Raw genomic sequence first — 15,747 nt, 5'->3', positions numbered from 1 at the left:
TCTGTGAAGAAGTTAGATCAGCTTTGTTCTCTTTTTATAGAGGTATTTTGTTCTCTACTTTTTCTAGAAATCCAGTTTTATTGAAATAAGCAGTGTTTTAATGTAAAAATGTGATTAGAGTAATTGTCAGTCTTCAGACTCTATGTCCTCAACAGTTTCTGCTTTGAGCCTATGGTTGCCTGTTAGTTTCTTCTCAAACTCTTCTTCACTAATTTTTCCCTTTTTTAATCTTTTCAAGAGTCTTGTGTCATTCAGCAACTCTTCCATATCCTCATCTTCAATATCAGAGCCCTGTTGGAAGTAGAAAACAACAAATTAAACACAACACCAAAAGGTTTTCATTGTACACAGTTGAACACAAGAGAAGATTACAAGTCAGAGTTTGCCAGAAATATCCAAGCAAGAAATAATATTCAGTTCCTACCCAGGAAACTGTAACTCTCAGCTACACTTGCTGAAAATTGACAAAAGCACTTCTGCACCTCTGAGAAATAAAAATCCTAATACTGACCAGCATCAATGCTGACAAGTTGTTTTAGTGTTTGGCTTTAAAAACCTCTAGCAATAACTTCAGTTTAAGGGAATGGACACAGTTACCTCTTCACGCTTCCTTTTAGCTGTTACTTTCTTTTTCTTCTCCCTCTTGGCTTTCTGCTTTGACCATGCTTTGTTCTTTACAAATTTCTTTTTCCCTTGGTTTTCCTCTCTTTCTTTTCTTTGTTCTTCTAATTTCTTTTGTCTCTGCTTTTCTCTGTTTTTATCCTTAAATGAAATGGAGTCTGTATTGACAGTGACTGGAGTAAAGTCTGGAAAACTTTTTCCTCTTAGTTCAGGCATCTTTGGCATTTTTAACAATGCAAAACCTCTGGCAAGACTGGCAAAATCCAGATCTGTTGAAATAAAGATTATCAAGTCAGTTTAGTGTTGGATAAAAAGTTAATTTAACTGAGAATAGAAAAAAAAAGTCAACATTATTTTAATGTATTGTTTGCACTCTATACCTTAGTACTGGCAATCATACTAAGTCACTTTACCCAACTTTTATCAGTGTGGTCAAGCTCCATATTTAAATGTTTTCTCTTGAAACAAGATGAAAAAAAATAGGAGTTTTATCAAAATCTGATGGTGCAGGAAGTGAATGTGAGATCAAAAATCAGAAGCTGAAGCTTGGGGATAACACCACTATACTTTTGTTGTCTGAGAAATACAGTGAGAGGCACCAGCCCTGCTGGGAATTACCTTTGATCCTGAAGATCAGATTACATTCGTGTTTGGCATAAGCCTGGACGTAAGACACAAAGGCTTTCATCCCTTTCTCAAACACTGCCCTGTCAGCCAGGGCCATGGACTTCAGCTTGGGAAGAAGATCCAGCACATCTGTCTGCGGTTTCATTTCCTGCATGGGACACTGGGAACCAGAAAATAAACAAAACCAAAGGAAAAGTTCAACCAAATTATATGGAATGCACTGTGAAACCTCAAACTCACCCTTCTTGCCCAGTTAATCCTCAGTCAGCTTTGAGCCCCTCTCCCTTTGGGCACTCCAACACACGAGCTGACCATCAGCCCCACACAGCAGCTGCTGGCCCTGCAGAGTTCTCACACTGCAGCTCCACAGAGGCAACATCTTCATCTCCTGCTTTACCAAGCTCTGGTCCCACTAGGAGGTCTCCAGAGAATTCACACAATCCCACACAGGCAGGAGCAGGTATGGGGGATTGTAGGAGTTGTAAGTAAAGAGCAGAGAGGCTGCAGGGTGAGCTGCTGGTGCAGGGCTGGGGCAGGACCATAAGCCAGCACTGCCCTCCTGCAAATGCTCAATTTATACCCCTAGGAACAAAAGGCCTTTCCTTACTCATTGCATGTTCCTCTTAGAAACCCAGTGGGTAACACTGGAGCAATCAGTTCCAGCTGCATTTGGTGATTAATAAGCAGCTCTTGTCCTTTAATTCTGCACCTCTGCTAAAACACTACCCATGTGTATGACCACACATCCTACAAATTCTGATTTCAAAGCTCCTATCAGTATGTCTGTGCCCTTGCTCTTTCCTGCTTTGGGGTAGAATAAAAGCCTACTCACCTTTTGGTTGATTGAGAGGAAATTAATGTAGGATTCTTCCATGGGAAGCAAAAACACCAGAGCACTGCCCACGTTGCCAATCCGTGCTGTGCGACCACAGCGATGCACGAAGGCACTGAAACAGCCCAGAGAGAGCTCAGCTGGGTTTGGAAGCATTGGGCAGCAAAAGGGCAAATCTTGTGGGATGGAAAACACTAAACTAAACCAACAGGAGTTAGCAAAGTGTAACACAAGAGATGTGTGGCAATCCCACCCAATTGTTAGGCTAAAGCAAGGGGTGCCTGCTTTGGGAGTGAAGTTCAAGCAAGTTGTAGGAAGAATTATGACAGCAAAAGTTAAAATCCATGGAAAGGCTCCTCTCCTGTGAGTGTTCAATGTACCATCCCTTGAACAGCTCAGTCCCTGCTCTCACCTCTGTTCTCCTTCACACCAGTGTCACCTCTCACTCTCTGATATTCTCACACAAAGCCTTACCCCAGAGCCACCTCTGCACAGAGATGTGACAATCACCCCCTGACTGACACCCACACACCACAAAGTCATTGCCATTCACAGCAGTGACAACAAAACCTGCACTGCTTCAGCCTCCCTTGCTCCTGCATTATTTTGTGTGCTCTCTCAGATTAACCTCCAGGAAGTTATTAGATGTGTTTTATGCAGTTTTTTGTTCCTAACTGAGACCCGAACAGCACAGAAAGAAAAGACTACACAGAAAGAAAAACACCTCAGGCTCTGAAGTTGTACCTGGCACTGCTGGGTGGGTCGTACTGCAACACCCAGTGCACTTCTGGAATGTCAATGCCACGGGCCATCACATCTGTGCACACCAAAATGCCCCTAGGAAGAAGAAAAAGTGTATTTTCATTAACCTGTCATTTGAGAAGAGCCAGCCTCCTCACAGCTGTGTGCTCTGCACCCTCACTGGAGAGTGAGGAACAAAACATTTTAAAACATTTGGGGTTTTTTAAGAGACAAAATACAAGGTAATTGCAGCTTTCACCAACTAAAATTCTACATAACATCATGAAAATTATTGTGATTTATATTGCATTTCTAAGACAAATAAATTCCCCATTAAAAATTCAAATTTTAAACCAGCACTGCATCCACCACAGCTGAATGTGCTATACAGTCAGACACAACCAGCTCCCCCTCACTGTTTTGCCCTCTGGCTGCTTCAGCCCTTCCCACGTTCTCACCCCGGGAGCTTCCGAAACTCTGTGAAAATCTTGTTTCGCTTGTGCTTCATTTTCCCGTGGATGCTCATTATTTTCACCTGCTTAATTAAGGATTCCAGAGCCTTCCCATAGTATTCCACACAGGCACACGTGCTGTTGTGATAAAGACAGGCATACAGCAAAAGGTTATGCTGCATTTTTAATCAGGTTTAGACAGTCAAGCTAGAGTTTCCCAAGCTCTTTCAAAAATATACACTATTTTTATTTAAAACATGCACATAATTTTTATAATTAACATATAATCATCTATAATGTCTTACTTTAACAATGCATAAAATCTATGTTTTGCTTAATAACACAATCCTGACATGAAGCAATGATTAATGTCTTAAAATGAATCCCTTTGAAAATAGTTGTGTCCTTTGCAAGAAAGGGCAGAGTTTTGGAATTTGGGTAAAGAAACATCAAACTGTTCTCACAATGAAACACAAACAGAATTACCTGAAAAAAACCAGATGCTTTTCCTGCTTGTGCTGCTGAAGAAAATGCACCAGCTGGTTAAATTTCTCATCTGCCTTGCAGATCTACAAAATGCAAAAGAAAAACATAAGAAAACGGACTTTGGCTCTCCTGTCAACGTGATCCTAAGTATCCAAGACTTAAAATCTTATGGATAGGACCAGGAAGAAAGGAGAGGGGACAGGGAGCTCAGCCAGAGCCCAGGCTCACACCATGTAGTAGTTCTCCAGGCGTGTTGGGGTTTTCTGGGTGTTGCTGGCTGCCACTCCCTTCTCCTTGACCGAGATGCGCACGGGGTTCCGCAGCCCTGCCCTCACCAGGTTCTCCACCTCCTGGGTCTGGGTGGCTGAGAACAGACCTGTCCTCCTCTGCTTGGGCAAAAAGTCCAGAATGGCATTCAAGCTGCAAGGAAGCACATGGAAAATGTAACTGTCCCAAGGCTTCCCTCAGGAAGAGCTTTAATCACTCCAGAAATGTCCAAGCAGGAAATAATATTCAATTCCTACCCAGGCAACTGTAGCTCTCAGCTACACTGACTGAAAATTGACAAAAGCACCCTCAGGCCATAATTCTGCACCTCTGAGAAATAAAAATCCTAATACTGACCAGCATCAGTGCTGGAAAGGAGTTTACAAGCAAAATAGGCTTTGTTATCACATGTCAAACTGCTACTGAAATAACTACCTTAACTCTGAGAGAGAGAGAAGCTCTTACCTCTCTTTCTCCCAGAAAAATACAGAAAAGAGAGATCAAAGCTTATTGGTTAAAGTGTTTTAAGCCATACTGGAGTGTGAATAATGATATTTATTAATAGAGATATGCTAACATATATCTCAACAAAGGAAATTCCATATTCATTGAAGCTCCATATTTCCTGATTCTCCTCCCACATAGCAACTGCTTTGTGTAGTTACAGAGCAAAGATGAAAGAACAAATTCAGAAATTTCAAAAAAACCAGAACAAATGAACTTTGGAGGCCACTGCAGGCCACGCTCATTCACATCCATCACACATCAACTCATTTAAAACTGCAGAAGAACCACCAGAATTTATTATTTCCATACCTGGCTTCAAAGCCCATATCCAGGAGTCTGTCTGCTTCATCCAACACCAGCACATCCAGAGCCTTGACACAGCTGGCAAGGTCCAGCCCATCTGCTTTCCTCCTGAACAGATCCTCCAGGCGGCCCGGGGTGGCCACGATGATGTTGCCACTGTTGGTCACACACAGCAATTCCCTCACTACAGGGGGAGGAATCTGGGAGAACTCCTGGTGTTGTTAGCACAGCACAGCCCTGCCCTGCATTCTTCAGTCAAACGATTTCATCTTGTCACTTTTAACTGCAGCCACATTTCAGATGCCATGGCACGGGGTGGGGGGATGCTCAGGTGAAAGCACATCCCCTGTGGCAATAAAGTTCTCAAAATTCTAAATATAAACAGCAGGTATGGAGAGCAGCTGTCAGCTGCAGGAATGTTTGGAACCTCCATGCAAAAGCCAGTGGCAAATAGGATTCCTTCACAACTCCATCATCAGCATCAGCACCAAACAATTGCAGGAAATTAATGAGCAGGGAGAAGTGAAATATCCACTGAAGGCACTTTTCAGCTCTGTTCTTCACCCAAACAGCAGAAAAATGGCAGTGATGTCACATAAGAGCTGCACCTCGCTCCAGGAACAGACCCCACAATTTCCCAGCTCACCCCAAAAGATTCTGGCAGCACCATCCCATTCCAGCACCAGCAGGACCACAGCTCTGGGCTGAAAACCCTGACAAGGAGAAACCACAGCCCTGAGAACTGACAAGCAAACAACTCACCCATGCTCCTTGAACTTCTCAACATCTTCCATGGGGTTCCTCCCACCAATCAAAAGAATCTGACTAAAACAGTAAAACAGAAAGATTTGGGTCATCTGGAAGTTCTGCTGGTTCACCAGAGACAGAAGGAACTGTGGTCATGGAAATGCTGAAGTTCACCCACCTGAACATGGGGAAGTGTTTTGTGAAATGTGACAGCACCTCATCAATCTGAATGGCCAGCTCCCTGGTCGGTGTGATAATTATAGCTCCAACCTGAAAAACAGGAATTTCTGGGGAGGAAAAAAAGACAGATTTGGGCAGAATCCTCCCTTTCAAGCTGAATTAACATGAGCCATGATTTTGAGCCTTGTTTCAGACAAAACATTTCCCCATAAATACAATAAAGTATAAAAAACATCCATATTTTGGGACATTTTTCTAACATCTCAGAACCCTGTTCTGTTCATGCCAGAGAAGAAGCTGTACCTAAGTGCAGTGAGAGCACCCCAATTCTGTTTCCAGGTTTTAAACAGTTTATTGTTGCTGAGCACACAGTCACTCTGTGTTGGTAATTTTCCTTATGGATATTTTCTTGAAGTTCTCAAATCTTATTGGCACGTCATAAAAATTAACTCAGTACTGAATGTTTTTATCTCACCTGCATTTTCTTTAATTTTTCTTCCCGTCTGAGAAGAATTTCCAGTATGGGAATCACAAACGCCAAGGTTTTCCCACTGCCTGTGACCTGTGAGAGTGGAAACAGCGTCAGGCCTCCCTGAGCTGCAGAGACAAGGCTGGAAAACAACGAGCTGCACGAAGGAAAAGCACTCACCGCTTCTGCAGCCACGTCTTTGTTACTCATGAACAGCGGGATGGTCGCAGACTGCAAAAGAGAAGCACCACATGAACAGGCGGAGGTAAATCTCACAGAGGTGAAACTCGTCCGACACCTCAGAGCTCGCTGTGAACACCACCCACGCAGAGCCGGTGGGAAAGTCACGGATGCGGCTTCTCGCTGCTACAGGAGCCGGTGACTGCTGCGACCGGACCGGCCCCGGCGCTCCTCACACCGCCCGCGCCCTCCTTCCTCAGCCCGGCCTCCCCTTTCCCGGGCGTGCCGCGGGTCCCCGCACCTGCACCGGGGTCATTTGGTGGAAGCGGAGCTCCCGCAGCGCCCGCAGCACGCCCGGGCTCAGCGGCACCGGCAGCGAGCTCCAGCCGCCCTCAGTCACCGCCTCCATCTTGGCGCGCCGGTGTCACCGCCCCGCCGCTCCCCCGCCCCGCGGCCGCCGCGGCGGCGCCCGGCGGAAACACTGACCGCGGCACCTCGCGTTCCGCCCCACAGCAGTTCCGCCGCCGCCGCCGGGCTTCGGCTCCGCGGCGAAAAAAATTCGGATTTAACAAAAAATTCCCATTTTTATGGCGAGCTGCCTATCGCAGCGAGTACTTCTGCGGGTCTTACAGCAGCGCTGTGCCAGCCCCTTACCCCGAACCTAAGATGTAGGTTCAGAGTTACCTGATATTAATTCTACCTGCCCCCAGAGCTGGATGGACTCTGGATAAATTCTCAATATTCTAAGGAAGCAGGGAATCACAGAATCGTCAGGATGGAGAAAACTCTGGAGTCATGCAGCAGGTGACACAGGAACACACCCAGGTGGGTTTGGAATGTCTGCACACAGGGAGAATCCACAGCCCCCCTGGGCAGCTCCAGGGCTCACATCACATTGATATGGAACTTCTTGTAGTTTAATTTATGGCCACTATTAAACAAATAATTTATAAAAACCCCTTTGTGTTCATCTGTACTTCCTTAAGGTATCAAAGAAAAAACCACAAAGCTATTTTTTATTTTTTTTAAAGAATTTGTTTATTTATCGAACCTGGGTCATATTTAGATTCACGAGCAATTTTTAAATGTACATCTTAGAATTCAATTTTCAGTGTTTTACACAAAAATATTGGCACACAACAGTTGCAATAAGGTGTAACAGCCACCTCTCTGAAGAACTGCTGCAAGTGTTTGCCCGAGGTTGAAAAAACTTTACCTGGAACATGAAAACCTGTAACAAATTTTAAATTAATTGTACAAAACTGTTGTGTGTTACTTGTAGAGGCTCCCCCCTGGAAAAGACCCCACCCCACCCCCAAAAATGATTACAACTAATATACATCAGTCACAACATAATCCTGGCTCAGCACCCACATCAGACGCTTCTTAAATTTTTAAACCAATCATCAGGTAACTGAGGAAAGTAACTTTATACAAAAACAAATCTACATGTGCCTGAAGAAAGAAAACACACCAGTATTTAGCATTATGCTAATTCTGATCAGATCATGGCAGAGTTTGCCACTGCACTTAAATACAAGGGCTGCATAGCGTGGATTGAACCCCCAGGATCCAGAACCCTTTGGCCTCAGGAATCCAGATTTCCTGAACTCTTCTGCCCTGGGCACTGGGCAAACAGTCTGAGCTTTGGACCTGCAAAAGCCAAAGGGTTCACGAGTGTTTGCCAAGACACTGCACACAATTGGCTTCCAAATAAAACCTCTGAGAGACTGAAAACCGTGTAAGGAACATTTGGTGATGAGCAGAGAGGAAAAAAAAAAAAAAAAGCATTTTCCTATCAACTATTTAATTAAAAAGAACTTTGGGAAGAAGTTGGTATCATTAAGACAGTTGCTGATGACTATCTTTTGAATAGCAACTAGGTATGAATTTTAACCTTTTCCTTGGCAGTTTCTGTGAGTGGAGAAGGGATGATTTCAGTTTTGTAACACCTACTGCAGGGTTAGGGGTGTGAGGATGCAAACAGTCACGTTAGGGCCTTGTACCGTTTCCCTGGACAGAACTGCAAGTGCTTCTGGAAACAGGGAAAAAAGTTAGAAAAGACAGAACAGCTTGTTGCTAGAGTGAGTTACAGAGTTTGCAGCTTGCCTGGACCTTGCTTAGCACACAGACTGGGCAGATCTCAGTGGGACAAAATGATGCCAATAAAGTGACAAGATTTCAGCACAGCTTTTGCTACAGAAGATATATAAAAACAATTCTTTTTTTTTTTTCTTAACTAGGAAGGAATATAAGCAAAGAAGTTTTACAGTTCAGTAAAGAGGGTTCAGAAACTAAATGACTTTTTTTTTTCTTTTTTGTAACCAGGATGTTTGGTAGAGAGTGAACTGAAATCTGAGACCACAGAAGGATCTTACACCACCCTTCGGACTTCAAAAAACCTCTTCAGGTAGTAGATTTGTCCCAGTGTCATGGCAACTAGTACAAGGGCTTCAAAGAATGACCAAAGAACCACTCTGCTGTTTGTGTTGTCATTAACTGTGGGGGGAAAAAAAAGAAAAAAGTAGTAAGTAACAAAGCATTTAAACTGAAAACATCCTGCCATGAATCTGTTTTTAAACCCACTTTGGACACACACTGCAGCTGTTTTCTCTCTTCTGCCCACACTTCTGGCCCCTGAGCTGCCAAACAAAGCCTCCTGCTTCTTCAGAGTCAAGCAGGGAACTTCTGATCTCTAAAGGTTCTAAACATTCAGATTTTTCTTAATTCAGACCATAGTAACAAATGTCACAAAACTGGAGATATTCACAGCTTCAAATAATTGAGAAGACAGAGCTTTTATATAATGTTGTGTTTTCACATCAAAAATACTTGCCCTTGATTCTCACCCATGAAGGTAACAGTACTTCTGCTCTATTTCAACAAAACATTTTTAAAAGAGACTTTGGCTCAATTACTAAACCACATCCTCTTCAAGGGTGAAGTAAAAGTTCAACCAAAGTTTGGGAACCAAATCATGGAACGGTTTGGGTTGGAAGGGACCTTAAAACTCATCCATTCTCACCCCCCACCATGGGCAGGGACACCTTCCTTGGGCACCCCCAGCTCCTGTGGGCACACTGTGCCAGGGCTGCACACACTCCCAGGGAGGAATTTTCCCCAGTTTCTGATCTAAACCTCCTCCCTTTCAGTTTAAAACCATCCCATGGTTTACCCTCTCCTTGTACATGGATTAAACAATACCATCACTGGTATCTCCACAAATACACCATTCAAACAACTGCAGAATTTACATTGCTTAAGCAGAATTTACATCACTTAAGCAAATGTTATTTCACACAACAACGAGGGGAAGCCAACTGAAAGATGACTTCAAGCAACACCCACATCCTTTACGTCAGGCCCTGCAGGATTTAAATTATTATTTTTGAAGTCACTTGGAAAAGCCCTGATGGAGTGCTGTTTAAATGCCCATCACAGGGTGATGCAGAGGGGAGGACTGGCTGGGGCAGGCACGTACTTGCTCGGTGTATTCTTTCGCGGACCTCCATGTACTCCTGCTCGTGCTTCACAGCTGTCATGGCCACTGCTAACTCGTTAATCATCTCTTCTAGCTTGTTCTGGTGAGCTGCAGGATAATTTCAGAAGCATCAGAAAGTCTGTTAATGACTGCAGAAAGCCATTTCAATGAATTTATGAGCAGTTAAAGGTAATTTCCTGCTGCAGAAGGTCTGACAGTACAGCTGGACACTTCCTACCCTTACAGCCAAGTGCAGTTTCTGTAGCACCTTCCCTAACGTGTCTCTGTGGTGTTTAACAAGTGGGAAAACATTTCTCCACATCCAAATAGGAGACACAATTCAGACTCAGCACAGAGCCCACAGTTCCAGACTTTTCCAGGAGAACAGAATGGAAGAATGCACGAGATCAATACCACACACTAATATCTATTTTGCCAATATCATCCAATATATTCCAAGCAAATTATCTTAACATGACAGCTTTTCCTAGTTGTTAAGCTTGCAAAAATAGAACAACTGAGAATTTAGCTTAAGATCATGATGCTGGCAAATCATGAGATCACTTTCTGAAGCAAAAAATCACATCCTGTGATCTTCAAGCTCAGCTGAAACCCAGCACTCAGGGGGCACAGTGCCCAGGGGGCCTGGCACAGCCTTCTCTTGTGGTGTTGTGAAAGCAGGAGAGAGTTAAATACCAAACCAGTAGCACAAAACCAGCCTGAGACAGTTCAGCAAATGGAAGGCTCAGAGATGTAAGATTTAGTGGTTTGACTGTCAATCACAGGATCTTTTTAATACATCCACGCTCAAAGAACTGTCCATCACAAATTTATAAATTAGGCAAGCCATTTGCAAAGTTTTCTTGCATCAGGTTGAGGTATCATTTCACAGACATGCCCTGGGCAATCAGCTCTCTTTACAAGTCACAAAACCCAACATATTTTCCTTTCAAGGGACATTGACTTAAAAGCTACCTTACTACAGTTTTATTTGTAAATTAAGTGTTTCAGATCACAGTCTGAAAACAGAGCTATTCAAAACACACACCTTGTGGGGAACAGTCAAAAGAGAGGACCAGAGAATAACACTCATACAAGTTACAATTAAAATCTAAATAGTTGTGCATACCACACACACTTTCCTAATACCTCAAATCTCTTCTTTTCATGGCCAACTGGTCACTGCAGTAAGTGCAGTTTATCAGTAACAGAAGAAACTACAGTTGCAGGACAGTCTAAAAACACTCTAAAATTCACTTCAGAAAATTGTCTTATTGCATTAATACTCTTTACAACAAATATTTGCAGACTCAATAAAAGATTTAAGTGAGTCTTTTAAAAAAATCAAGTTTGGAATGTGCTGTTTTTAAGTGACATCAAGCACTCAATGCCCAAGTTATTTACTTGCTAAAATAGAAAACAAGAATTTGTTGCCCTTTCTAGCTACAGTCATTGATTTCTAAATAAACTTTATAACTTGCTATGCAATACATTAATTTATTTTTACAGCAAATGACAAGTTTGAGTTTTTCCCCTGACACATCAGTAATCATTCATAACCTACGAGCAGCTTATTGCTTCCAAAAGCTTTTGATTACTCAACACCCCCTTTAGCAACAGAAGGCAAACACTGCCAAAACATCCAGCATTCTTGGACATTCAAAGTTTTAGCTCAGTTTCACCTAAACTGATTAAATCTTCTGATTAAATATTCTGTCAGCCATGAATAACCACCTGAAGACAAACTGCCATGGCCAGTGCAAGGACCTGATCCCAAGAGCTGCTCAGGGTGTAAACCTGGCACTGGGAGCCTGCAGGTGCTCAGCATTGCTCAGAATCAGACCTTTTGGGTAGTTTATTAAATAAAGACATTCTCATGCTCCAAACCAAGGTTACAGAGAAAAAGCCAAGTTAGCTGTTAGTGAATGAACATGTGCCAGAGACAAGATGCTAAGGAGCTTTCAAAAAGCAGTCCACATACCATCCCAGGTATCTCCACCACCTAGAGGAAAGTGTGAGAGATGAACACAGGTACAGGACAAAAGGCTGCAGATAAAACAGTCATTTACACAGCTATGGGAGAAGTTTCATATTAGCACATTTATCAACTAAGGCTCCACACTGCTGAGCCTGCTAGGAATCAGAGGATGGCACTGATGAAGGGCTAAAGGATGGAAGCATTAGTGTCTGCAGATGGCCGAGGGATTCTCTGCTGATTTTGCCTCAAACTATGTAACCAGGTCTAAAAACATCCACTTTAGCTGTGCAGGACAACAGCTAATTCCACCTGGAGGAACGGGAATCCTGAGAGCCCTACTCAAGTTCCCAAATCATGCAAGGAGGGAAAAGCCCCCGAGCTGGAGCCGTGTTCCTCCCAGGACTCTTCCTCACCTTCTGTCTCCATGTCCTGCCCCTTGGGAGCTTCCCCGATATCGATAGTGAACATCACTATCTTGGGAGTCATGGTGGACATCCTGTTGCTAAAGCAGAACTTGTAGGTTCCATCCATGTGGGCAGCAAAGGTGTATTTTCCACTGGACTCTCGGTCGCCTTTATAAATCCCTTTATTATCGGGGCCCGTAATCTGCGTGGGGAAAACAGAGGGTCACAGTTTGTATTCCAAACACAGAGGTTCCAAAAGCACCATCACAGCCCTGCCAGCCAGCCACTCACAGGCACCAACACCATCTGTCATCTGGCTGCTTTGGCACGCTTCAATCTTTCCCTCCCACAGCTCATCGGTGCAGCTCCCCGCACAGAAATCTCTTTTGTAAAACCCCACAAACTTCTTGGTAAAGAAAATCAAGGAAAAGCTTCTCTCCCTGGCCTCCTGTGGCCGAGATAAGCAGTCAAGAACAAGCAAACCACAAACCCCGGCTGTTTGGCAAATTAACAACTGCAGGGGAAACCTTATCTCTGATGTCTGAAGGAAAACAAAAAGGAAAAAAAGCCAGTCTCCAATCGACTTCAGCCACACAGTCGGGCACTGCTGCAGCCATCATTTCAAAGGGACTGAACACCTGAGTTCTGAGCTCTCAGGGTCACTGCGATCCTGAATTCCCATCCCACCAGGCCACACTGCCCTGAGCTTCCACTAGGAACACGTGAAGGGCACCTCAGAGCTGCCAGCCCCTGTCCTGGCTCAGCCTTGTGTCATTTTCAACGGCTACGGGACTCTCAGCAACAACTCCCACCTCTGTGACATCCCAAACAAAAACCTCTCAGCTCTTCAACGCCATGGAAGCAATTCCTGCTCAGCATCTCCTGATCTGATTCCTCCTCGAAGATCAGTGTGGGCTCAAAACTTCCCCGACGCCAACACCTCCGGGTCCCAGGGGAAGCACGCCGCTCCTCAAGGGGCAGCCCCTGATTCCAGGGAGCAGCCCCGGCCGCTCCTCCCGCCACACAATTCCCGGTGCCGCGGCTGCACCGAGCGCGGTGAGGGCGGAAATCCCAAGGGAAGCGGGGACAGCCCGAGCGCAGCGGAGCCGGCGGTGACACCGCACAGGCACCGGGGCCCGCCCGAGGCCGCCCACGCCGCGCCCTGAGCGCCGCCGCCGCCCGGAGCCCCCGGGGCCGCCCCAGGCCCCGCTCGGACCCTGCCGAGCCCGCGGGCGGCTCTGACCCCGCTGCCGCCGCTCGCCCCGAGGGGCCCCGCACACAGCGCGGCCGCAGCGCGCGGGCCCGGCCCCGGGACCGCCCCGCTCCCCAAGGTCGGCCCGGCCCGCCGCCGCCGCACCTCCACGTCGATGTCCAGGAAGCCGCCCTCGGCCACCTCGAAGATGAGCCCCATCTTGGTGCCGGACGGCACGCGCTCCAGGAAGCACTCCTCGGCGTGCGCGTCGATGCTGACGAAGTAGGCGGCGGCCGGGGCCGCCAGCGCGGCCACCAGCGCCAGCACCGCCCGCACCGGCGACATGGCGGAGCGACCGGCGGCGGCACCGAGCGGCGCTTCCGGCCCGCGCCGCGCCCCTTCCGGCGCACGGGGCCGCCGCTCATTGGCCGCCGCCGCCCCGCTGCCACGTACCGGCTGCACTACGGCGGCCGCCGGGAGACAAAGGGCGGAGGGACCGCCAAAGCGCTGAGGCAGCGCCCGCGCGGCGCGGGAGGCGGGACCCACGCGGGGGAATAGCCAATGAAAGGAGAGAAAAGGCGGGGCGCTGGCGATGAGAGCCAATCAGAGCGAGGAGCTGGAATGAGGGGGCGTTTCCCAGCAACGGGGCGGGGCCAGCGCGGGAGGCGGGAAACGGCGGCTGAGGGGATGGGGGGGGGCGGCTCCTGAGGGACCCCGGCGGCTCCTGAGGGAAGGAGGGCAGGCGGGAGCGAGGCAAGGCGGCCGTCACCGCGGCCGAGGCTGCTGCTAAAATTGGGAAATCAGAAGTTGCTGCAGCCAGGGAGATGTTTGGGGAGTAGCCAAGGCTTAAGGCGTTAATAGGGAAGCCCGGCTTGTGGGCTATTCACGCTTAAGGAAACACAGTCATGGCACGTCCAGTTTCTGCTTCACCCGAGAGTAACTGTTTAAAAACGCATTCCTTGCATGACCATGCTTAAGCGCTAATTTCCAGTTAAACCTCCCAGAAAGAAGAACTTCATGCTTGAGCTCAAGGCAGCCTGTTTCGTGACTGTTTTAACCATGTGGGGAACAGTCAAAGACTAACACAGCCTGGGTTTCCAGTGAAATATTTATGCTTTGCTTTCGCCCATAAGCGCCGGTTGTTGCACCCCAGACGCTCAGACGCGTTTATCTGCACAAACGCCAGATTTACCTCAGTCCATTCTGCTCTCCCTGCCGTGCCAGGTGCGGGCCGGCAGAGCTGCTGTGGGTAAGTGAGGATGTGAAAAACGCCAATCACTTGTTACAACATTCTGCGAGACGGGCTGAGCCTGAGGAGCTGCAGGTCACACACGTGGCTGGGTAAGAGACTTTTCCATCAGTTTGCATCAGGCCAGCATCAAACCATACCACAAACTCTGCTGGTTTTTCACCTTTCTCAGCTGTAGTTTTAGTCTTTCCACACGTGCTCCCTACATTGTTGTATTTTCAGTCTACCCACACGCAAACAGAACAATAGGAGCTCGCGTAGTACCAAATCCTTGTGGCAAAAACTCTTTCTCTCATCTCTAACTTGGGCAAAATGATGATTTCACAGCATAGCTGCTCCCCTGAGGTACTGCAGCGTTCTCCAAACGTTCTGCTCAGGCTGCTGCTCCTCTTTGTGTGTTCGTAAGCACCTTTGCCAGGAAAGGATGACTACACCATTATTCATCCTCCTGCTCTCCCTGGAACTTTATGCAATATCCTGTAGTGTTCAACTTCAGAAATAAGTTTCATGAACAATATCTAGTTATATTTTCACTGAGTTATTGTTCCAACTTAGGCAATTGATCACCAGGCTCAGGTATTTGGGGATTTTTCCCCTCCTGGCTGCCCTGGTACCTTCTGGCAGGACATGAGGAAGATCAATATTTTGTACCTTGCGGGAGAACGAGGTTGTGACAGAATTGCATTAAAAAGCTGGTCTGGGTGTCACAGTGTTGCATTTCTGGGAGCTACAGTGTTACATTTCTCATCGTTCATCCCTCCCATCCACCTATGCCGGCGTTTTGCATCTGCCAAAAGTGGATAATTAATGCTGTATTCACAACATGCAGCACGTGCCAAGTCATTCCAGGCTTGGCTTTTGCAGCCCCACTGCTATTTCTCCTGACTAGTTCCAGTGTTTGATATTATTCATCATATCTTGTCCAAAATAAAATACATTCTTCCTACTCTGCATACAGCAAATGGCAGAACTGGGACCTAAAATTATTTAAGGTTAAGGCACATTTAACTTATCTGTAGAGACTCATCTGG

The 15,747-nt window shown here is 46.3% G+C and overlaps 2 protein-coding genes across 2 annotated transcripts; both read right to left on the bottom strand.

The window, feature by feature from the left end:
• Positions 1–64: 64 nt before the first annotated feature.
• On the bottom strand, positions 65–6,852 carry DDX55 (DEAD-box helicase 55). The gene is made up of 14 exons (XM_041488654.1): positions 6,714–6,852; positions 6,413–6,463; positions 6,239–6,325; positions 5,762–5,853; positions 5,599–5,661; positions 4,843–4,992; positions 3,990–4,179; positions 3,760–3,842; positions 3,280–3,411; positions 2,825–2,917; positions 2,081–2,195; positions 1,240–1,408; positions 598–890; positions 65–291 (listed from the first exon to the last, which is right to left on the bottom strand). The coding sequence occupies exons 1-14, from the start codon at positions 6,819–6,821 to the stop codon at positions 127–129; spliced, it is 1,791 nt and encodes a 596-aa protein (XP_041344588.1). The 5' UTR covers positions 6,822–6,852; the 3' UTR covers positions 65–126.
• Positions 6,853–7,431: 579 nt separating this feature from the next.
• TMED2 (transmembrane p24 trafficking protein 2) lies at positions 7,432–13,892 on the bottom strand. The gene is given in 6 exon segments (XM_041488674.1): positions 7,432–8,911; positions 9,894–10,001; positions 11,875–11,895; positions 12,285–12,477; positions 13,633–13,824; positions 13,827–13,892. Coding segments are annotated over 6 exon segments (705 nt in total). The 3' UTR covers positions 7,432–8,786.
• Positions 13,893–15,747: the final 1,855 nt, after the last annotated feature.

The sequence above is a fragment of the Pyrgilauda ruficollis genome, unplaced genomic scaffold (assembly GCF_017590135.1).
Source record: "Pyrgilauda ruficollis isolate IOZ18807 unplaced genomic scaffold, ASM1759013v1 scaffold9, whole genome shotgun sequence".
Classification (NCBI taxonomy): domain Eukaryota; kingdom Metazoa; phylum Chordata; class Aves; order Passeriformes; family Passeridae; genus Pyrgilauda; species Pyrgilauda ruficollis.
This window is presented reverse-complemented; position numbering and strand designations above follow the sequence as displayed.